Source organism: Pituophis catenifer, unplaced genomic scaffold (genome assembly GCF_029215685.1).
Source record: "Pituophis catenifer annectens isolate HBS135680 unplaced genomic scaffold, rPitCat1.0.hap2 SCAF_7, whole genome shotgun sequence".
Lineage (NCBI taxonomy): Eukaryota > Metazoa > Chordata > Lepidosauria > Squamata > Colubridae > Pituophis > Pituophis catenifer.
In genome coordinates this window covers 45805217-45830982 of record NW_027256887.1, presented here as the reverse complement: position 1 = coordinate 45830982, position 25766 = coordinate 45805217, and the positions used below count along the sequence as shown (strand labels likewise).

Below are 25766 nucleotides of genomic sequence, written 5' to 3'. Positions count from 1 at the left end.
AATTTAAACCTATGGCCATTGAGAGCTGGACAGCATAAAAGTTTAATAAATTAGCTGTCAGATAATTATCTGAAACAGTGCCACTGAACCACACAGTCTATACTGGAAGGATGGTTTTTTGTTTATACTTTCCCTCCATTTTGTCTAAGGGACTGAAGGGGGAGTGGCTTAGCCATCCTATAAATATGACCCCCTTTAGCTACAGACACACGGGAGACACAGGGGAGACACACAGGAGAAGGGATTATGCTCTAGGCACATTTACCTCAGAAATAAATAAAGACCAAGATACAATGTTCTGTGATTTAAAATGTAAATAGTTTATTGATTTTAAATAAACAAAGTTTTTCTTGATAAAAGAAATCTGGCTTAATTGTAGCTGCTGGGACATTCCAAGATCTTATTGACCTCTACAACCTAAACTAAAAACTTTTCTAACATTAGCATTAGGAAAAAATTAGTCAGGACTGATATTGAGAATGGCCTTTAATGGAAAATTGGTAGTGATCAATTTAATTGATTCATTTTTCACAAAACCACAGTTCATAGCAGGATTAGACCAGTAGTTTGGGGATCTCTTATGTCAATCATTTAAGAATATCTACCATCCTCTTTCTTGCATTAAATGGTGCTGTGACTAACCAAATAAGAGTATTAAATAAAACAAATGAAGTAGTATTGCCATTACCATGCTAACAACAACAACATAGCTATCAGAACATATGTACTTGTGGAAAGAAATGGAAACAGCTAACGACAACCTCATTTTGTTTCATTATAAGGGAATTAGTAAGACGGCCAGCAAGTGATAGAAATGTACATGGAAAAACAGCTCACAGAGAGGAAAGTCATTGCATAATGGACTTTGCTTTGGTTTCCTGTTCATTCTAATCTTGGAAAAATCACATATCTGTTTGTATACAGCAATTTTACATCTTGTATGTAAACAGTAATTTCTGAGGCAATCGCATACCTTACTACAGTACAAGCAAGAAAACAATTGCCCCTTCCACTGGTTACTTAGTGCAGTAATTAATAGGTATGCAAATAGGCCTAGCAGAAAGATCAAGATTGATATAACAGCTACTCTGGTCATTGTGGTATTAAAGGTTCATTAAAGGTTAGTTAAAATAGTGAACGTCAAATTGCTTTCTCATCTTCATGCAATTCGTAGAATAAGTGGAATGGTGATTAAAGGTTGTAGATTGCTTCTGCCTATTACCTTCCTTCCTTTCTTCCTTTCCCACTCAAGACCCACTGCCAATATTCTGTATTGTATTGAATTAATGCACTATTGCTGTAATTCATAGAGCTCTACAATTTTGGAAAAATTATAAAATACAATACAATTTCTCAGAAATTTGAATTTCATGACGCATTAAGTTCCAAGGTAAGTAATTAAATATACATTTAAAAAAGCAATGAGGGAAGTAAACAGATTGAGGCAGTAGCAGATGGGAAGGAAAGTTTTAAGCATACTTTGCCCCTGGTCTCTGTGCCACCCCTAGTTGCTATTAATGGATGCCAAGATTTAGACAATATAGTTCCATTAATATCTATAGACTTCCAAGTTTATGTGTACCATATTAATATATAAGTTTTCTCATCATTAAGTCACCCTATTTAACAGAGTTGGAGTTGTTTATCAGTTATATACTTCTGCTAAACTAAATGTAATTTTTCTGATTTAATATTTAATTGTTCTTCCTCTGTGAAAGCCCACTTATGTAAAAAAACATAAAGATGACTGAACACATTTAAACTATCTATTATTGAAAATTTCCAGATACAAATTCAAGTCTTTATCTGCATCTTTCTAAATGTGTAGATTCCGATGATATTATTTCAATATTTTAACATAGTGCCTATACATAATGTTTTTTAAAAATAGCAAAGGTATACCATGGTATCACTGTTATTATTCACAAATCTTTATATAACCATTTATGAAGATATTTCTCCTTCTCTAGCAGTGGTATTAAAACAATTGTAAAATATAGTATGTATACTAGAAAATGTAAATACCTGTTGTTTCTCAAACCAGGATCTTTATCAAGGTCATAAACAAAGTGATCTTGAGAGATTCCTATAATACTGTCTGTATTTTCATTTCTCTTGATAGTGATTACAGGGTAACCCATCTGGAGTGTCCACTGATCCATTACCTCCTGGATATTCACAAATTTTCCTATCTTCTTAAGTGCCTTAAAACAAACAAAAATTACAGAACTCCTTTTTGAAATGATATTATTACCACATTGCGGGGAGGAGAAATAGGAAAGAAAAGTTTCCATGAGCTTCTGCAACTTGTGTGACACTGCATTCTGCCTCTATATTATCAATATTTCCATTTAATGGCTAAATTACTTGTGCACCTTCTGTGAACACTAAACCTATAGACTGAACAAAGACTGCCTATTTTTCATGTTCTACATCTGAATCCATCACAATTTCTAAAATCAATGATAGTTGTTTAACTCTCATTCTAAAGGCAAAGAGTAAGGAAATCTGCTACCAAGATGAACAGATTTTGAGGTCCATATTAAGTACCGTTTTAAACACCATTTTTAAACTGTTCCTCGGTGTATCACTTTTTATACAATATTTAGATATATAAGCCCCAAAGCCAAGTAACAAATATTAGCCCTCAAAATAAATTACATTTATTGACGAAATATGTTTAATGGTTTTACCTCTGACAGTGTATTCCATAGGTCTTTCCTTGCAGCATTGCCGTACTTGTGAATAGTTAAATAATCCTAAAAATACATACATACATACATACATAAATATATAAAATATATGCTGTGTAACTTCTATACATTTTAGGCATACATTTATAATATTTGTATTATATATTGGAATAAAACATTTTTATTCCAACAGGCTGGCCTGGCCTAACTCTCCCTTTTAAATTGGGTTTTAAATGTTTTATATAATTGGACGTTTTTAGATTTGTTCTTGAGCCCAAATTATTTAATCTTTTTTTAATAGTTTTTAACTTTTATATGTTACTGTATTTTTATCTTGGCTGTTCACCGCCCTGAATCCCCCTGGGAGTAGGGCGGTATATAAATATGATAAAATAAATAATAAAATAAATAAAATATATCCATGCTTATATAAATTTAGAACATTTTAAAGTTAGCTTTCAGTATGTAATAAAAGTACCAATAATCGACATTCCAAATTATTATTCTATAAATCATAGATACGCAGATGGAGGATGCAGGCTCATTGTGGTCTTTGCAAACCTGGACTCCAGAGATCTGTAAATGTTGTTACTTAGCTATAATTTATAATGTATTAGAAAAGGAAAATTATTAAATACATAGTGAGAGTAATACTAGCATATTCAATTTTAAAGATAACAATGAAACAAAATTAGTCTGAGCTCTGTCCATTTTATATACTCCAAAGCTGAATATGGTCCACAGCCCAAAAAAGTTCTATAATCATGCTAATGAACTTTTATTTTCTTACATTCAAATACATTTTCCACTTTAATTTCCACTTTTTAATCTTTGTTTCTAGCAAATCTTACAACTGTCAGAAACATTTCCAAAAATAAGTATTACTTGTTATTGTTACAGATCATTCTAGGAGTGCTGTTGAGAAATACAGACATTGTTGATACTTAGGTTTATTATTAAACATTGGCCTGATTTTTTCAAACCAAAATTTTCAATCTAATGCAAATATATTATTTCCATTTTGGATTAAAGACTAAAGAATGCCATCAAACTACATTGTATATATATTTAGATTGAAGATTTATTTTAAGACTCAGGCTTGGCCAAATGTTACTACACAAGAGCTAAGCTCCTTCTCTATGTTAAGAAACTTTACAATATAGTTATGTGGCTGTATCATTTTGATATCAATCTCCATTTAGTTTAGTTTAGTTTAGTTTATTCATACTTATATGCCGCCCTTCTCCCAAAGGACTCAGGGCGGCTCACAACAATAAAACAACAGAACAATAAAAATTAGCACTAAAATAATCCAATTAAAATCCCCAACAGATTAAAACTAACAACTCCCAGCATATCAGGAGATTTGTTGGAACAGCCATGTCACCGCGGAAAGAGCGGTGTATTTTTTTATTTATAAAATAAATACATTTATTTTATGGAGCTTTAATTCTCCCTGCCAATATAACCTAACAATATACTAGATTCTGAATTATTTAATTTAGCATTCTTGAGTAGCATAGAGCAGAATATCTAATATCCCAGATGTTCTTGGACTGCAATTCCCAAAGCTCCAGCCAGAATGGCCGAAGTCCAGGAACTGTAATTCAATATAATTTGGAAAGCCACTTGTTCATTCCTCTACAAACAGAATTCTAAAACCCCAGGAAAGTAATAACTTCAACTTACAATCAAAACCATTAAAATGCATCGCATTATGAAGTGCGAAACAGAATTCTTTTGAATCTGTTTATCACCTTTACTTCAGGTAAATGGCAAGCGATAAGCTCTCATGTGCTACAAAATAATAAAACTGAAAAAATGTTCTGATAATATTGTGTTCAATATTATGCTTGTTGTGCTTCAGTAATTAGGTGATTGTAAAGCAGACTTTGTGATATACAAATTGTAAACTATTATGACAGCTTTAGCTTTAAATGTACCATCCTATTTTGTAAGAAGCAGCAACACCCATACAAACACAGATCAGAAAAGCAATATAGAGATAGAGTCACTTATGTACAATGCAGCTTTAACAATACAATGAAAATAAATAGCATATATGTTCCTCTATAACACTGGCCTTCCCTTTATTTAAAAATAACAAATCATGCAATTTGATAAATAATCAATAGCATCTGAAACAGCAGATTGGTTGCTTAATAAATCAAATTAAATACCACAATATTTAGATATTGGTCTTACGTAAAATCAGCTATACCCCTTGTGTAATATCCATGGATGCTGATAATGCTGGCTTTGATTAAAAGGAATACTTCTGATGGATTTTAAAAATAAATTTAAAAACCTTGAAATGCCATATTCATTGTTTCATTAAAAACTGTGGTTGATAAAAGATAATGAGATCCTTGTAGAAACAGAATCTAAACTCAAATCCATAATAAATCATTTACCAAATTTATTTTATAATACACACTATATGCTGAAGGAGAGTGGTTACAAATGAGAAAACAGGATCTATGTGTGAAAGGGGGAAGCTCGGATATCAGTTGTCAGCTGCAACCAAGTAACTGTGCAACTTCCAATGTGTATACCAATCCTGAAGAGAAAAGCACTGTCCTATTCAGGACCAAACACAGAATTACTTGATATTTGGCAGATCCAAATATCACAACCATTCAGTATTCTCGGGGTTGAGCCTAAGTCTGTTCATCCTCCTATAGACCATATACATTCCAGACACAAGGATAGCATCAACTGGCTGGCCAAGGGCTGAGATACATAACTTGTTATAATCAACATATTGATTATACTGGACCACACTCTGCAACTTCTTGTAGTTGCTAAAAAAGAGGGAGGGGAGTTTCAAGCTTGAGGTATACTCATAGGAAGGGATCTCGGAAGCCCATCAGCACAGTCTGTACCCTATCTCAGAAAGGAGGAGACCCAGAAAAACACCATGCCTCCCACTCCTAATCTCTGTAGGCAATCCAGAAGAATACCATTGAAAAGCCCCAAGACATCAAGAAGAACCAAGAGACTGCAATTTTTCCAAGGTTCATCAAAAAGCACAACCAATGAAACAAAAATTTATGGAACTTAGGAAAGGAGTAGGAAAGAAACCTGGAAAGATAAAGAGATAGAAACTTGTTTAGGTTTCAAAAATTTCAAAAATCCATTTGGTAAGGACTAGGGCCCATGCAGCAAGCTGAGATTTTGAGATGAAATGTTAACTATGATATCACAGTTTTAAAGAGGTCATTTGAATCACAACTTTACAACTATTTAGTCTTTTGCACATAAACTCCTCCAGTCTCCACTGAGGATCCTTAGGGCAAGCGGTCCCTCCAAAGCACCGGCTAATCCTTAAACTGATCTTTAAAGACATTTCAGCAGCCATCATTTGTAGCTCTTTTCATTTTTATCCACTTGTTTTCAACAGTATATCCTATTCTTGGTAAATGTCAAACAATTCTCGTCCTGTGTCAGGTAATAATTTATGGGGGAAAATATTGCTATTGGAGAGAAATGAATTTTCCCACCAAATCTGGACAGAGTAAAATATCTCTCAGAGATTTATGAAGCTCTGTCTTAAAATCAAAGCGAGTTCTGTGCTGCCAATTTACTTCCATGATTAGTGTATTACTAGTGCTGGTAGAGTCTTCAGCTTTAGATTTATACTTCCTTATTAGTGGTATACAAAATAGTAGCTATGAAACATCCCCAACATTTTGTCTTTCAAGGAAATGAATATTATTTAAAATTTGCACTAGAAATTCAGATTGGGTTTATTTTAGCTAAAATGATACACATATATCTACCACATATTTGATTCTTAGCTTTCAAAATCTGCAATTTTAGTAAAAATATGAGCTGTTCAAAGGAAAATAATATAAGAATAGACACATGGTACTATACCACAATACAAAAAAACTATTCAATGTAAGATTTTCTTCTTCTTAATAGTTTCTAGGAGTAGATGGCTTATTCCACAATTTGCTTTTAACAATAAACAGCTTGAGAATTTAACAATTGTAAGAATGCCAGCTCTTGTTTTAAGTATTGCTGGGCAATGTAGAATATTAAAAAAAACAGCAGGTACGGTATTCCCAACCATTTCATATCATTTGTCTTGTTGCAGGAAAAAGTAAGCAAGGAAACTTAATGTATTTCTCAAAACCTAATTTACCCAAGCAAATATTATGTAGAACAATACTGTACTTTTTACTATGATCTCTTATAAATTATTTTACCCTGTATTCGGCTATGCTTTTAAATGTTCTATATTGTTTTAAGTATTTTACATTATATTTCACATCTTCTTATAGGAAGATGTTTAAAATTTACAGAAATTGTAAATAGCAGTAGCAATTTAATGTAGCCTTTAATATAGACTCACAACAACAAAAACAGTTCTCAAAATAAAGAGTGATCAGCAATAAGGAAAAAAAGCCTTTCAAAATAGTTCTTGTTGGTTTAGTTCAAATTTAATAGTGCATAACCATATTAATACTTACAGATACATTAAACATTTTTAAGGCCGTTTCTTGATTAATTTAGTGTAAGAAATAAGATAATAGAAATCTGCAACAGCCTCACTTTAAAAAATCTTTAAATCTTTATTCTTGTAATGTACCTAAGATATACACTTTTAAAACAATTTACAGTACAATCATAAACATTGCAGAAATAAGCCTTGAGCTTAAAACGGCTTTCCCCTTAGGGACAGCTATTAATAATATTTCCAATTAGCTTCAAGACATATCTAAGCAATCTAAGGGGCAGCAGGGATTGAGTCACATATATAATATATCTCTGTTAACAACCCTGCAAAACAAACAAACAAACAAACAGGTGAGTTGCTGCAAATGGTTCATATTTCAACTATGATTTAAAGATTATTTCAGCATATACATACTCAAATGAAATGTTTTTCATGCCTAAAATATGATCTGTAAAGCTGTATACCAAGATAATTATTTGTAATCAAAGTTGCAATGAAAAATCAAGCTCTTGAAGCGCAAAATTAATACCAATTTTATCCAACCTCTAGAGATTTGAATCACAACAGATCTCCATTTGGCATAAATGACTAAATGGTAACTAAATAAACCTAGGCATACTTTATTTCTACTTTAGCTGTTGAAAACATTGTTACTGAACAATAGCATACTTAGAAAAATCTTATTATTTATGGATGGATGTAAGCTGTCCTTCTTTGTTCCTTCTTATTCCTGTATGAAATTTTACACAACACGGGGGTGGGAGATAACTTTCTTGAAGGAGACTGATAGAGATTCTTCTTTGTTTTCGGTGTAGAAAATAAATCAGATATTTGTCCTAAACCTGTGTTTTGTGATAGAATGTAGTAGGATGGATTCCCATGATGAAACGAGTACATTCCAGAGGAAAAAGACACCGTTCAGTCCAGATGTTTTGTGGATGAGAAAGAGAGTGAAGACATCTCCTCCCTAATATTCTTAGAGTATATTGTAGATGCAGAGAATAGAGTGCTTCAGTCTGACAAGATTGATATCAGGCCCAAAACCCAAGAATGACACAAGATGGTTTTCCAAGCTGAGTTCCACACCTATAGGGAGATTCTATCTATACAAATACAAAACACATTTCATCTATTTGGGGTTTTCTCCATGCGATCAAAGCCGGAAAGATTGGGAAACTCTGGTTTAGGAGACATTGTTGTATCATACTGAAACCATGAGTTTGTCACTGATACCATTTAACAACCAGCAGTTCCATTATTTAAAAAGAATAAATAGCAAGTTTAAAGAGCCCAGTCTGATGGAAATAAAATAGGTTTTACCTCAGTTTGGATCAAGGCCCCAGTACTTAACCTGAATCTAAGCTGAAAGTTTTCATTCACGGAAGGGGGCAGTTTTTACAGTCCAACAAGAGCTATGAGATCAAAAATCAAGATCAAGGAAATACAGGCTAAAGAGATTCAGTACCGATCAAAATCATAATTAAGATCACTATTTGTACTTTACAAATCACTCATATCAGTATTAATTGCCTGTCTTACATCATATTTGTTTTTATTCTAAGTTGTAATTAGAATAGATACACATAAAAATGACCTACTGCTATTATAAATCAGTGCTGCATATTTTTCCTTATAGACTTGCCATATAAATTTTAGTCGCTTCTACAGGCATAGAGCTGCAATTTAGCAGGCAGCTCTGTGAATAGTTTATTTAGCACTTATATGCATTTTGATCTGGATGTCAGAAGAGTAGAAGAGAAGATGACAGATTAAGGATCTGTGAGAACACCTAGGATTTTTTGAGGCTGTGATATCTAAAGTAGTTAACAAGGTCCTTTGTGGAAGGACTGAAACTTAGATTGTATACTTCTTAAATGTTTAAATTTGTTTTTTGGGGGAAGGGCTAATGCTGCTTGCCTTGAAGGAAGGATAGTATGGTCCCTTCTCCAAAATCTATCTTTGGCCATCTGCTTTGGTCATTTTACCAGCTGGTGTCCAATTTATTGTTCTTTACTGGGAAGACGGTTCCAACTACAAAGGATCCTGAATCACATTGGTTGCTCCTGCAGATGACCTGAAATGAGACACTTGAAAAGAGGTATTGCATTTCTCTTGTCCTCTTAGAGCTCTATATGGCATTTGATATAATAGAATATTTTCGGACTGCCTATGATGGTTAGAGATTGGAAGAGTTATTCCGCAGTGATTCTTTTCCTTCCTGGTATTAATGGTTTTAATTAATATTATTAATTAATATTATTAGGATAAGAAATAACAATTGTCTCCATTATAGAATAGAATAGAATAGAATAGAATAGAATAGAATAGAATAGAATAGAATAGAATAGAATAGAATAGAATAATTTTTTTATTGGCCAAGTATGATTGGACACACAAGGAATTTGTCTTGGTGCATATGCTCTCAGTGTACATAAAAGAAAAGATACACTCACCAAGAATCATAAGGTACAACAATGATAGTCAGAGGGTACAAATAAGCAATCAGGAAACAATATCAATATAAATTGTAAGGATCCAAGCAACAAAGTTACAGTAATACAGTCATATTTTAATAATGCTGTGAAAAGCATTTAATAATGCTCCAGGCTCCCCTTGAGGAGCACCCAGAGGCTCCAACTGGCGCAGAGTGCGGCCGCGCGGGTGGTAATGGGAGCGACTTGGCGTTCCCACGTAACACCCCTCCTGCACGAGCTGCACTGGCTCCCGGTGGTCTTCCAGGTACGCTTCAAGGTTTTGGTTACCATCTTTAAAGCGCTCCGTGGCTCAGGACCTGGGTACCTCAAAACCATGTTGTTCCGCCAGGCTGGGCTATCAATGTAAAGATTTTAATTGGTTTTAAATGGCATTTTAAATTTGGGGTTTTATAAATTGGGCCTATTATTTAATAATTTTAATTATTTTTAAATTTTGTCTGTCTTTGTGTTTTTAATTAGGCTGTACACTGCCCTGAGTCCTTCGGGAGAAGGGCGGTATAGAAATAAAATTAATAAATAAAAAATAAATAATAATACTTGCGGGACTGCCTACTACCACCAATAGCCTCCCACCGGCCGGTACGCTCTCATAGAGAGGGGCTCCTCCGGGTGCCATCAGCCAAACAATGTTGACTGGTGGCCCCCAGTGGGAGAGCCTTCTCTGTGGGGGCACCTACCATCTGGAATGAGCTCCCCCCGGAGATACGAAGGATCCTGGATCTGCACACCTTCTGCCATGCTCTAAAGACTTTTTTATTTCACCAGGCGGGCCTGGCCTAACTTTCTCCCTCTTTTTAAATATTTTTAATATTTTTAATATTTTTTAGTATTTTTAATATTCAAAGTTTAAATTTGTTTTAAATTGATTGGGTTTTAAATTTGTCTGGGCCAAACTATTTAATTTGATTTTATCTCTGCTTTTTAAATTTTGTATGTATGGATTTTATTGTTGGCTGTTCACCGCCCTGAGTCCTTCGGGAGTAGGGCGGTATATAAATCAAATAAAAGTAAAAGTAAAAGTAAAAGTAAAAGATCATTTATAATCTGGGATATGGCATCCATATACTGATCATACCCAGGTATCATCCTGGCCAAAGGAGATATGATGGAAGCCCTGATGATGCCTAGAAACTATGAAGAAGTAGATTGTGGGGGGGGGACAGAATGAAACTGAATCCCACTAAAACAGAGGTTCTGTTGCTATAGAAACCATGGTTCTATCGCTGTCTCAACTATTGTTCGTAAAAGATCATGGCCCTGAATATCAGTGTAATAGAATTAAATGGATACAAATCCCTACATTTCTCCCTGTAACTTCTATACCTAGCTAATATGCGAATAACCTTGAGAGGCAGGGGATGATCCACAACTTGGGCAATGGTCAGATGAGTGTCACTTCAGTCTGCAACATGAATGTAGATATGGCAAACATCTCAGAAGGGATCCTCCCTGGGGGTTGGAGGAGAGAGTGGAGAAAGATTGGAGAAGAGAGAAAGAGAAGGCTGTAGAGAAATTATCTGCAGGAATTACCCTGATCCGGCTTGCATAAACAGACTCCCTCCCCATCCCTCTGTGCTGCCTGGCTCAGACTCAGCTCATAAATCAAGCAAAGAAATGGGTGAGTTCCTCATATTGGAAAACCTTACTCAGAAGGAAGGAAAGGCAGAGACCCCACAAGTAAGGAGTTGCCTAGTTATTCACAGTGCAAGAGCAGAACAGTCCTCAAACTGCTGCTACCAGACTCATTTACTTTATAGTGTTATTTTAGGTTAGGGGGATCACAGCCAATGTTCATTAGTTAAGATTTCATGGGATCAAACAAAAAAAAAATATGAAGTTCCCACTCTTATTTAATAAAAATAATAGTTTCTAGCACATATAAGAATACTGAATGATTAACAAAACCAAACTAAATAATGTAAAATATGAGAAATTAGTCAGTGACTCTTGGTTTGAAAAAATAATCTATTATAGGTTCCAAACTGAATCTGTTGATTCACATATCTTAACATTTATTAACCTGGAACTAATTCCCTAACTATGAAGCATATAATACAAATTGGGAATATATTTCTCAGAATATGCTTCAGAATAATTTCAACACATAGAAGTTCCTCAAGAGAGAGGAACTCATAAAATCTATGGCAAACTACTTAGATAAGTGAATATGAGAATATAGAGTTGGGATTTTGAAAAACTTTGGTAATTAATATATAAAATTTTAGTTATTAATAAAATGCAAATACTCCAAACACTTTAAAATTTGATAGTTATGTTGGAAGAAAAGGTTTCTGGTTCGTTCCTTCCAGCCAGGACAATGAGATCGGCGCTGATGATGAAATGAGAAGCGGGGAAGCGAGCTGCTGGAAAAGGAGGTTTTAGACTGCAGTGACAATATAGTTGGGTTCTGGGTCAGCTGGTAACTTGGAAGGGTGAGTGGGATGATTTTTATACCATTCTGGAATTTTGTGTTTGAGATGCCTGATGGGGTATTTGCTTAGTTTAACAATATGTCTTTTGGAATTTTCATTGTCCCTATCTGGTTTTCTGGGTGGTGGACGGGGTCAAATCTAGCCTTGGGGAAGAGTGGAGAATGTAAATCTAGTGGGTTTTTGTGTTTACCTAGCTTAATCCTATCAATTTGGCTTGCCTCAGTCTGAAGTGTGGAAGCTGCTTTTTGTTACATTCTTCCAGTTTCTTGTTTTCCGTCATATCCATCCATTTGTGGAAAGCTCTTATCAGGTTGCCTGGAGCTATTTTGCTTGGCTGGGAGGCAGAGGGTTTTTTTTCTCCTAGCCTCCAAAAGTGGTTCTTTTCTTTTTCTTCTCCCAGGGCCATGGAAGGGGGGGGGGTTGTTTTATGATACTTTCTACAATTACCTTACTGTGTTTCAAATTTGGGAATAAATTATAAACACTAGAAAAACACTAGAATTATTATTCCATTATCAATTTTAAAAAATTTAAATGCAATAATATTTTCATGTGTTCTATTGCTATAAAAATTAAGTATTGATTCTTTAAAGTCACAATAGTTTGGTACTTTAAATTCCACTTTTTAATATATAAATTAAAGACCTTTTAGTTCAATACTTGGCACTTTCATTAGATGCCTTATTTAATTGGCAATAACAGGTTAAGTTAATATTTTAAATGTGAAAAGCATGTAAACATATGTTGTTACTACTTCTTTTTATTGTATCTACCACCCATGCCAATTTCTAGCTGTTCTGAACAGATTGCATCCGATAGATCTACCCACTTTTATACCACATTTGTGCAATATTTACTAAAACCTGATGCAATAAGAGACAAGAAGCATTTTATGTTTATTTGATGCACTATGAAATTATTTGAGGGCATGAAAAAATACAGGTTTATCTTGATGACTATCACATTCCAATCCATTCTAAAATTATGTGATTCTATCCAAAACAAGTATTTAGCAACAAGGAACTAAGATTTTCCCATTATTCTTAAGTTAAGAGTTGTTTTTATAATAGATTAGAACCTTCTGTTGTGTGAAGAAATATTGCCACAAGGTAAAATAAAAGACGTATTTATGGAAATCTGTAATGTGGAATTTAAAAGGCATGTAGTAAAAACTAGAAATGTGCAAAATAATTTAAGAGTGCAACATTGATCAATCTTCTCAAATCTGTTTCACAAACTAAACTATCTCTTTCAAGATCAGAAAAAGTCTGAGCAAAATTAGAACTTCATCTGCTTTTTATTGTAGTTATTTTTAGCTGAAGTAAAGTGCTCAGGGTCATTTGAATTAAGAATTCTTTAAGTCTATGTAAATAAATAAATAAATATTAGAAGGACTATTCTGGAATCACAATAGAATATTTTTGGACTAGAATATGTTAGATCTGAACATATTTGAAACATACTAGTTTCACTAATGAGATATGAGAAATAATGAAGTGAGTTGCAGTTGAAATCACTAGCACTTTTCCTGTATCTTATCAATTATTTACGTAGAGTCCACTTCATTATAAAAGAAGGAAAAATACCTAAAGGACAATATAAAAGCTGGAGCAATTAATTTTCCAGCTATGAGTTTTGGGAGAGATTTTTATATTTCAGTATTGAACCATGGAGAAAATATCTAAAAATCTATAGTTGGCTAATGCCATCACTAGCAATAATCGAACTGGTACCTCCTCTCCCCCCAAAAGCAGGTATTCTGAATATTCCCATTTGTGCTAATTCAGTGGATCTCAATAAAATGCTATTAATTTGAATATTTGTGTTTTAGTAGTGATATGCAACTGGCAGTTGGAATGGCAGAATCAAGTGGTGAAAAATAAATTTGATCTTCCTATGAATTGGTTATTTTCTGTGTATGAATGACATAAAGAAACAGTCTCAAAGTATAACTGAAGAAGTACTACACTATTTTTTTTATCAGCAAATTTCAGTACTATTAAATGTTATGCTGTACAATAAGTACACTCTGTGTTATTCAACATTGATATGAAATAGAACTGTTTTTAGACATTGAAAGACATTTAAAAGGAAGACAAAATCTTCTCATTCCATCTTCCACATTTATGCATATTTGATGAAAACCTGAACTGATTATCCACATGACTGGAAGCTCTAATGTAAGAATTTGTATCTGCATGTGAAAAGATTTCACTTCTTGGTCAAATAGTCTAGAATGTTAGCAGTTCCATTTTCTTGGAAGCAGCGCTATTACACAAAGCTTTGTTTCCTACTTTGTACAATTGTTTGCAAGTATAAGAGAAAAGTACAAAGTAGTTGAAATATCACAATTATTATAAAGAAGTTGATCACCTAAAAATAAATAAACAAACGAATGAATTCCCAAAAAGAGTTCTAACAATATGTGGCTGACTCATTAAATAAGCTATTATCCCTGGAGTTAAAATACCTGTTATGAGTCATAGCATAATGGTAACTATAAACAGACTAGGCTAAAACATAATAATTATAGTTTTCTGAATCCATCATGACAGTGACCACCTCCCTTTACTGTTTCTTTCTGGACTAACCCTTGATCAAATTGTCTAGTTAATGCCAAAAATAATAAGAGCGCTGTTGGAACTAGAATTAGCTAGAATTAGCCATTCGATGGGTTCAATGGATTGCAAAGCAGACACAAAGAATACAACTATCACTAACCTTCGATAAGACCTCCAGGTTTTGGGAATGCCTACCATCAACTGAATCCAGCAGATACAATAGTCATGGCCACAGAGTCATCTAGACATTATTAACACTTTCCTAACATACTAGAGAGAGCCAATTTGGTGTATCGATTATAAAGACACCAGCCTGGGAGATTGTGAGTCTTTCTCCTGCCTTAAGCATGGAAAAAAGTTGGATGACTTTCCATCCAGCATTCTATCTCAGCCCTAGGAAGAAGGCAAACCACTTCCAAAAATCTTGCCCCAAAACCTCAAGACTGACACACACACACACACACACACACACACACACACACACACACACACACAAAACAAACCTACTACCAAAAGGTCTGTCTCTACCACTTGAAACTCTGGATTCATCAGGATATCTGATAGGGTAGGTATTGAAAAGAGGGAGAAAGGAAATTGGGATCAAATAAAACAAAGATAAGGCAACCTCCTTATTTTGGAAGCTAATTATTGCTCATTGTGAAGAAAAACAATGCTTCAAGGTTAGAACTTCAGCTACCAGACAGCACACTTTTTAGCTCTCCCTTTTCTATTTGCACACAAGTATTTTCATAATATTCCTACCTGGACTCAGGTCTTCTATTTAGAGATTCTTCAATTAATTAACCAACTGAAAAGTTGGAAAGTGCCGAATAGTACCAGAGTTACTGAAGGGAAAAAGCTGATTGATGAGTTCCTGTCTTGACCTCTTTCTTTATAGATATTCACAATAATTTCAAATATCAGGTGACTGGATCCAATCTACAATTGTTCCCATTTCTAAGCATAAGAACAGCACAAACTCCTTACCTGATACATTTAACCTATTAATTATGCCTAGCAAATAATATGCCAACTTCTTGTATCACAACTTTTATTACTTATTTATTAAATTTTTATTATGCCCATCTTTATTAACAGCGTCTCGGAGGGGCTTACAATGATAAAAAATAAAAAAGTTCCACAAGACAATTAAAATTAGGAGAATTTAAAGATAAAAATCAATACAATAGGTTGCCTGAGAATAGGAATCTTCTTACTCAATCAGTCACCCCCAATGCAGCAGCCCCCTATTGGGGCTTACAAATTTCGATAAACGTATATAGGCAAAACCAAATCATATATGTTGCCTTTACTGGATTTAAATCAGCCTCTGATTCTATTACAAGGGACAGATTCTGGTCAAAGGTGTCCCTCAGATATAATAATGGGCAGTTGCTCTTCTTAATTACAATGCTGCATGAAGGTACAGTCACTCAGGTTACATATGACAGAATTACTGTATTTTTCGGAGTATAAGACGCACCTTTTTCCCTCCTAAAAGGGGGTGAAAATTTAGGTGTGTCTTATACACTGAATGTAGCTCTGCACACCCACTGGCCCCCACCCTTTGGCCTGTGCCTCAGCAGTTACCTCCTTGCAAGCAAACAGCAAGAAAAAACACCCCCTTTCTGCTTCAGCATAGGCTAATTAGCACAAGTTGATTAGCTTGGCCTCCTGACTCTCAGGTGATTTGCTGTCAGCTGTTTTGCGCAGGGCTCTGCTGCTTGCTGCAAAGAGTGCTGGAGCAGATTTTTTTCCCCTTGTGCTAATCAAGCTATGCTGAAAACGAAACTGAAAGTAAAGCAAGCTGTTTGCTGTTTGCTGCAAGGAAAAATTAGGCTTCTTCTAAGAAGAAACCTAATTTTTCCTCACTAAAAAAGGTAGGTGCAAACAATGGGAAATTTAGGGCAAAAGAGGAGAGTTGATGTTATACATATTTAGAATTGAAATATGAATAGTACTAAGAAATAAAATCATGATTCTAAAAATGAAATGAATAATAATTGGAATATTTGCCTTTGTATTTTTGACATTTAGGCAATGATAAGTTTTTATTTTTTTATTTTTTTTTAGAAATATGAATAAGTATAAACTGTAACAATTGAAGTACCTTTAATGGTATATGGTGGTGAAAGTAAAAAGGATTAAGTTGTAGCTTGGATAACAGCTAGAACATTTTTAAATTTAATTAGGGAAATTGTAATGATTGAAATTGTGATGAAAGTTGAAATGATTAAATTGTGATTTAGAGGATTATATGGGCAAAACTATTTGGGTTATTGGGAGAGTTTAAGATGTGAAAATGAGTAACATAAGGGGAAAGCTCTATTTAACTAGGGAATTGTAATAATTGAGATACTATTAATTGTATATTATGTTGAAAGCAGAAATGGTTAAGTTGTGGTTTGGAGGAATATATGGGGAAAATTATTTGATTTATTATTATTGGTAAATATAATTAATCGATTTGTAAGAAATTAGATTGCATGGAAATAATTGGAATATTCATGTTCATATTGATTAATATACAAAAAAGATAGTTATATAACTAATTGATTTATATTAAAATGTTGAATTTGTATTAAACAACTGTAATATTACATAATTAACCAATGTGAGGATGGATATAAAAATAGATGACAATGGGAAGGGGTATAATATAGAATAGAAGGAAAAGATTGAAATTGATTAAGATTAGAGATGAACATGAAGGGTAATATTGGTTTTTTTAAAAAATAGATGAGGAATAAATATGGCAAAAAGGAAATATAGAAATTGTAAATTTAATTGAAATGACTAAACACTGTTTAAATTTGTGAACCGGCCAAATACTCTGTTCAAAGAAAATAATTGTATGTTTGTATGAGTGTTTGTCTAAAAAATTAAAAAAAAACTTTTTAAAAAACAAAAAAACAAAAAAGGTAGGTGTGTCTTATACTCCGGTGCGTCTTATACCCCGAAAAATACAGTATTTACCTTAATGCAGACATTTCAACCGAGTGTATGAAACTGAGTTGTAGCTCCCTTGTCTTTTAGTATCTATAAGAATTCACTGGTTACTGCCTTAACTATATAGAATTCTATCCTCTTAAACTCTGCTCTGAGCATTTGCCAATACTATTTACGTTGAAGTTGCAGTAATTACTTCATTTACACAACTAAGTCTCAGAAGAAGTCTGTGGGCCTTAGTGAAATTCTGTAACAAGGAACCGTATTCAATCTGCTCTAAGACCAAAATTATGGTTTTCTTGGGAATAACAGAATTCCAACAGAATAACGTTGGAAGTCTTTTAGTCCAACCCTGAACTTAAGCAGGGTACAGTACAGGAGTGGGTTCTATTTTTTTTTACTACCGGTTCTGTGGGTGTGGCTTATTTTGTGGGCATGGCTTGATGGTCATGTGACAATTATTTAGGATTTAGGATTTTAGGACCAGAGGTACTGGTCTACCAGGCTTTTAACTGCTTGCAGAGCTGTACCGATCTATCCATTTATTTTTGCAGGCACTGATCTATCCATTTGTTTTCTTTTAACACTGATCAGCTGTAGGGCAGCCCTTTGAAGCCCCGCGACAAGAGTTTAAACAGTTTTTTTCCCTCTAGCCATCAGCTGGGACTCAGGAGGCAGCAATAGATTGGGGGTGAGGCCAAATAAAACGTAAGAATAACACGGGGGGTGGGGGGGCGGGGGGCAGAACCGGTTCAGTGATGTCATATCGTCACCGCTACCGGCTGGGCGGAATTGGGAGGAACCGGGAGGAACCCACCACTGGTACAGTACCCCATTTTAGACGAGTGGTTGTCCAATGTCTTCTTTAAAAACCTTCAGTAATGGAGCACCCACAACTTCTAAAGACAAGCTGTTCCAGTGATTAATTGTTCCGTCACTAAATTTCTCTTATTTCTAGGTTGGTCCTCTCCTTATTAGTTTCCATCCATTGCTTCGTGTTCTGCTTCAAGTGCTTTGGAGAATTGCCCCCCTCTTCTTTGTGGCAGGCCCTTAGATACTGCAACACTGCTATCATGTCACCCCAGTCTTTCTTTTCATTAAACTAGACACACTCTATTCTTGCAACCATTCTCCAGTTCCCTAATCATCTTTTTTTGCTTTTCTCTGCACTCTAAAGTCTCAACATCCTTTTTGTACTGGGACCAAAACTGGATGCAGTATTCCAAGTGTGGTCTTACCAAGGCATTATAAAGTGGTACTAACATTTCATGTGATCTTGATTCTATTCCTCTGCTAATGCAGCCTAGAACTCTGTTAGTGTTAAGGCAATTTTGTGCTTTTTCCAGCCCAAAGGCGGCAGATGTATACCTGTCACTATCAAGATATAGACACAGACATATTAAGATATCTTTCATTTATTTAAAATGTGTCCAGGTACCTTGCTCTGAATGGCTTTAGATCAGTGGTGAAATGTAAAATTTGTTACTACCGGTTCTGTGGGCATGGCTTGGTGAGGTGGTAATGTGACTGAGTGGGTGTGGCCAACTTTTTTAAAATTTACTTTTAAAATCATTTTTTTCTGCAACCTCTTTGGCCGAAGAGGTTGTAAAAAAAAATGCTTTTAAAAGCCTCTGACGATCCCAGCTGAGCCGTGCGATCATCAGAGGCTCTTTTTTTTACTTTTAAAAGCATTTTTTTCGGCCAAAGAGGTTGTAGAAAGAATGTTTTTAAAAATTAAAAAAAAGCCTCTGATGATTGCACAGTTCAGCTAGGCATGGGGGGTGGGCAGGGATTTTTGCTACCGGTTCTCTGAACCACCCACCGCCTTCGCTACCGGATCGGGCAAGGAGCATTTCACCCCTGCTTTAGATGTTTGTTTTATTTCTGGATTTGTTGGCAGCTTCTTTTTTTCTTTTTCAAATTATCTGCATATGTATATTAGGTGTTTTTCTGCTGCTTTTATCATTTTTATTTTATTTTTACTGTTAGTTATTGTGTTTTAATTTAATTTGAGGCTATGCATAGTAAAACTCCAAATAAATAAGAACCTAAACTGATGCAGCTGTACAAAAAAAAAGTATCTTAAGGATTCCAAGCATTTCTTGTGGGGGGGAAATCCATCTGAAAGGCTTCTGTTGATTAGTTTGCATCAATTAAATATTTCTCCAGCTACTAGGATAACTGAAAAACAAATCCGAAACAACTATGCTAACGGAATATTTTGTTGGGTTGTTTTATTGCCAGAACTTTAAATGTCTGAGTAATTCCAGAGATATAAAGTGCTTGGGATAATATACATTTGGTAACCTAAAATACAAAAGTTGTAAATTTATCAAAGAGACAAGAGGTCCCCAGTAAACGAATGTAAACTGCTGATGATGCACTAAATCAAAATGAGTGATGAACACAAATATAGCAGCAACTGCAATTCAAAATGATACACATATATATGATCAATGAGCTGCTAAATGGCAAATGAAATATAATACCGAGAAGCTCACAGAAATATACATTGGCTTAAAAATAATCAAACCATATAAAAGTTAAAAACAAACAGATGTAAAGAACATAGCAGAAGAAGCAAATATAAGTTACCTCTTCAATGAAGTCACCCAAAAATATATTTGGATTTTTATCTTAGTTCCTAATTTAAAATGAAAATCGTGTTAGTGTGACAAAAATATCTTTCTAAAAAGATACTCATTGAAGAATATAAAACTGAAATCCTGCTAGCATTATTTTCTTCAACATAATTCTGAATAGTTTACATAAAATATTTGTATTAAAATATTTCATTTCAAGTGGATCTCGAGTACTTTTTTTATTTAAAAAGTGTAATAAATGTTTACATTTGTGAATATAAGCAGAAAGAACAACTCCAAAGAATTCCTAATGATTTCTTTTGTTTCCTTTTTTTTTTTGATAATGACATATGAGTGCTTTTAAGAAAAACATATTAAGCAATTGATTGACTGAATATGTTACATCAAGTTGTCATTGACTTGCAGTGACCACATATATTTTTCTCCCTGATGATGTGTCCCCAACCTGCTCTTTCAAGTTTTCTTTTCTTGCCTGTCCTTGGTATTCTGGAAATCTTCTCTAACACCAATATTCAAAAGCATCAATACTGTCCTGCTTGTTTAAAGTCTATCTTGCATTTCCATAGAGTATTAGAGGAAACACTATGGCTTGCATGATTCTGATCTTTGTAGGTATAGACACATCATGGTATTTAAGTATCTTTTCCATGGCTGTCCTACCCAGTGCTTGTCTGCAGCACATTTCTTGACTGGTTGTTCCTTTGGCATGTTGCGAGAAGGGGGTTAAGGGGTTTCTTGGGAAAGTTTTTAGAGAAAATTTTAAGGGGTTCCGGGAAGGGGGTAGTTGGTTATGTGGAGAGATCTGGGGGGATCCATATAGCCACAGGGAAGCACAGCCGGTCTGACGGTCGTGGCGGGAGGGACGGGATTGGGAGTTCAGATGGGGTGCAGGGGGATGAGGGTGAGGGCTGTTTGATTAGTACTGTGGGTGGAAGGGGCAGATATGGCGAAAGCAGGGGGCCATATCAGGTTTCAGGAGTGTGCACTCACTGTTTGCGAGTGATTGCGCACTCCGGCCCCCAATGCATTTCTCGTTCCCCGGGTTGCACAGACCCTCAGGGCCTGGGCCTCCGGCTGATGCTGTGCAACACCAGGTCCGTGATAAATAAGTCCCCCCCCCATTTATGATTTTGTTCAAGAGGGGGATGCTGACCTGGCAGGTACTACAGAGACCTGGTTGGGCTGGGAGGGGGGGTTCCCCTCGTTAAAATGTGCCTGCCAGGCTTCCATACATTCCATCAGCCGAGGGCTCAGGGTAGGGGCAGGGGGGTGGCAGCGATTACTAAGGAAAGTCTTTGTCCAAGGAAGGCCACTGTTCCTCAGATAGCCGAATGTGAGTTCCTCCTTGTGAAGTGGGGTTGTGGGGTGCAGATGGGCTTGCTGATTGCGTACCTGGCTCCCTGCCACGTAGCAGCAGCCCTGCCCGACTGCTCAACGTAGTAGCCGGGGTGGCGGTGGATATCCCCAGACTTATGGTCATGGGGGATTTCAACCTACCATCCATCGGTGAAACGTCAGAGGCGGCTCGGGAGTTCATGGCCTCCATGACAGCCATGGACATGACCCAGTTAATTCAAGGCCCCACGCACACAGGGGGACACACTCTGGATCTGATTTTTGTCTCTGGTCAGTGGCTGAATGATCTAGAAATAGGGGATATAGCCATCAAGCCCTTGTCATGGTCAGATCATTCACTCCTTCGACTAGACTTTCAAGCCGCTACCCTCTGCCGCAGGGAGACGGAACCGAATAGGTGGTTCTGTCCCAGGTGCCTGATGGATCCGGATAGGTTCCTGACGGAGCTTGGGCCATTCCCTGAGGCTCTGGCTCACGACTCAACTGAAGAACTGGTGGCCCCTGGGATAGGGCGGCCACTGGAGCTTTGGACCGCGTCATGCCTTTGCGGCCTCTGACCCAGTGCCAATCTCAATTGGCTCCCTGGTTTTCCGAGGACCTGAGGGAGATGAAGCGCCGGAAAAGACGCCTGGAGAGCGACTGGAGGACCAGCCGCTCCGAATCTGACTGAACACTGGTGAGGTCTCATATTAAGATCTATCTAGTGGCGATAAGAGCGGCAAAATCTAATTATTTTTCTGCTCTTATTGCATCTGCAGAGGACCCCTTTCAGGGTAGGGCTGAGAATTCTGTGCAATTCCTGCATGACAAAGTCACTCAGATTCGGGAAGGCCTGGACTCCGATTGGGTAGATTCAGATGGAATGACGGAGGTGGGTCTTGAGAGTGTTATCTGGAAGGGGTTTGACCTTGTGACTCCCAAGGACTTGGACAGGATTCTGGGAAGGCTTAGCGCTGCCACATGTTTATTGGACCCGTGTTCCTCCTGGTTGGTTATTATGAATCAGTAGCTAGAGCAGTGGTTCTCAACCTTCCTAATGCCGCGACCCTTTAATACAGTTCCTCATGTTGTGGTGACCCCCAACCAGGGGTGGGTTCTAATTTTTTTTACTACCGGTCCTGTGGGCGTGGCTTATTTTGTGGGCGTGGCTTGGAGGTCATGTGACTGGGTGGGTGTGGCTAGCTGGTCATGTGACCGGGTGGCCATGGCTATTTGTACAGGGACTACTCAGAGGGCTGAAAAAAGTCATTTCTGACAGGTCCTCGCACTTTTGACTGGTCCTCACACTTATGACCATCCTCACATTTATGCCCGTGCAGCATTCTTAACAACCATGTCACTCATTTCACAACTGCTTCTCTTCACCATGGTGACAAGATAGGGCAAAAATGTAAAATGTGAGGACAGTCGTAAGTTCCAGGACTGGTCAAAAGTGCGAGGACCAGTCAAAAATAACTTTTACAGCCCTCTGAGTAGTCCATATGCACAAAAGGACTACCCAAAGGGCTGAAAAAAGTGATTTCTGACAGGTCCTCACACTTTTGACCGGTCTTCGCACTTATGACTGGTCATCATTTATGCCCATTGTAGCATTCTTAACAATGTGTCACTCATTTCACAACTGCTTCTCTTCACCATGGTGACAAGATAGTGCAAAAACGTAAAATGTGAGGACAGTCATAAGTTCGAAGACTGGTCAAAAGTGCGAGGACCAGTCAAAAATAACTTTTTCAGCCCTCTGAGTAGTCCATATGCATAAAAGGATACAGCAATAGAGAGGGATGAAGGAAGGGAAGGGAAATTAGAGTAGGAGTGAGGGTAAGAGCGGGAGGAAGAGAGGAGGAGAAGGAGAAAGGAAGAGGAAGTATGGAGGAGAAGAAGAGGGTGAGGAAGAGAAAGTAAGAAGGAAAGAAAAGAGAGAAGTGATAGGTTTGAGGAGAAAGATTGCTGTACAATAAAAAAGATGAAAGGGAAGAAAGCCAACCTCAAACAAATATAAAGATATTAAGATAAAGAATGAATTGTTAAACTTTAAAGAATAAAAGAGAACAAATATGAATAAATAACAATAATTAGAAACACACATACAAACATACAATGTATTTTCTTTGAACAGAGTATTTGGCAGGTTCATAATTTTAAACAGTGTTTAGTCATTTCAATTAAATTTACAATTTCTATATTTCCTTTTTGCCATATTTATTCCTCATCTATTTTTGTAAAAAACCAATATTACCCTTCATCCTCATCTCTAATCTTAATCAAATTCAATTTTTCCCTTCTATTCTATATTATACCCCTTCCCATTGTCATCTATTTTTATATCCATCCTCACATTGGTTAATTATGTAATATTACAGTTATTTAATATGAATTCAACATTTTAATATAAATCAATTAGTTATATAACTACCTTTTTTGTATATTAATCAATATGAACATGAATATTCCAATTATTTCCATGCAATCCAATTTCTTACAAATCAATTAATGATATTTACCAATAATAATAAACCAAATAATTTCCCCCATATATTCCTCCAAACCACAACTTAACCATTTCTGCTTTCAACACAATATACAATTAATAGTATCTCAATTATTACAATTCCCTAGTTAAATAGAGCTTTTTTTCTTTTGTGTTTTAAAATCTCCTTTTTCTCCCTAAATTTCCCGTTGTTTGCACCTACCTTTTTTGGTGAGGAAAAAGAAATCTGCCTGCCTAATTTTCCAACGTGCAAAGCCAACAGCCTGCTTTACTTTCTCTTTCGTTTTTCAGTATAGCTAGGGGGAAAAAAATCTGCACTCTTTCCAAGCAAGCAGCAGAGCCCTGAGCAAAACAGCTGAGAGCAAATCAGCTGGGGGTCGGGAGCCGATCTAAGCAAGTGCTAATTAGCCTATGCTGAAGCTCCGTGGGCCAATAAAATTATAAAAAAAACACCGAACCATTTGTTAAATTGCTGGCTCCACCGCCCCTCGCCCATCACTATTTATTGGCAATAAATAGTGGTGCGGAGGGGCGGGGCAAGCCAGCAATTTAACAAATGGTTCGGCTGCACCACTGGCTCTAGGGCGGCCCTTTGAAGCCCCGCGGCAAGAATTTAAACAGTTTAAATTTAAACAGTTTAAACACTCACAGTGAGGGTGAGTGAAGGCGTGGGGGGGGAGAGGGCTTTGGCGACCCCTGTGAAATGGCCGTTCGACCCCCAAAGGGGTCGCGACCCCCAGGTTGAGAACCGCTGAGCTAGAGTATACACCAGAATGGCCGTCATATAAAGGATATTCATTATTTGTTGATTGTTTTGTAGCCAAATACTGCTCTTGCTACTTCCTTTCTAACTATAACAGCAACTTTGTTCCTTCCTTGTTTTTCATGTCCTGAAGAATAACATTCTGACTTTCTGACTGAAAATGTCTTGTGACCCTTCTCAGAATATACACTCTTGGCATTTATTCCTGATGCTCTCTGCTCATAAATACTTTTGGTTATGTTGGAAAAAGTTGCCTTATTGAACAAAATATTAGTATCTCAACTTTATTATTTTTACAAATAACTTCGTGGCACACATATCCAATACAACTTTCTTCTCCTATTTTCCCCACAACAACCCTGTGAGATGAATTGGACTAACAGAGAGTGACTGGCTCAAAAGTTATCCAGTTGGCTTTCATGGCTATGGAGGGAATGAACTCATGGTTTCCTACTTTCTAGCCTGGTGCCTTAACCACTAGACCAAAGTGGCTCACTCTATCTGTCTGTCTGTCTGTCTGTCTGTCTGTCTGTCTGTTCAGCCAGCCAGCCAGCCATCTACCCGCCCACCCATTTATTCGTTAGATTTAGAAGGCTGCCTATCGTTTTGCAAAACTAAGAAAAGTTTATCATGATAAATACATTTTGACAGAAAGCCTATACGCCTATCTAGCTATAGCATATATATTTAAAAAAAGAAAGACCATACAATGTGGTAGAATACATGTAGATTGAATGGTATCTGTACCATTATTAGTAGACGGAAAGAAAGGACCTGTTGGAATAAGGAACATGAGTCCTAAGTGATAAAAAAAATCTCTGTGAATAGCACTAAAAGGAATTTGAGGCAATTAGCTCATGTTCAACAGGAAATATAAAGAAGTAAAAAAGAGAATCTAGATTAATCTATATTTTTATTGTCCTTAGAGACCAGTGGTTGAAAAAGTGCAATGAAACAATAC

The 25766-nt window shown here is 36.2% G+C and overlaps 1 protein-coding gene across 1 annotated transcript in view; it reads right to left on the bottom strand.

Annotated features, from left to right (window-relative positions):
* The window catches only part of TRHDE (thyrotropin releasing hormone degrading enzyme), a 297113-nt gene that overhangs the window by 62985 nt on the left and 208362 nt on the right, over positions 1 to 25766 (bottom strand). The window contains exons 8-9 of the mRNA XM_070947338.1: positions 2694 to 2759; positions 2026 to 2204 (exon numbers count right to left, since the gene is read on the bottom strand). Of these exons, the coding sequence (XP_070803439.1) occupies positions 2026 to 2204; positions 2694 to 2759 (245 nt within the window). The remainder of the gene's footprint in view (positions 1 to 2025; positions 2205 to 2693; positions 2760 to 25766) is intronic.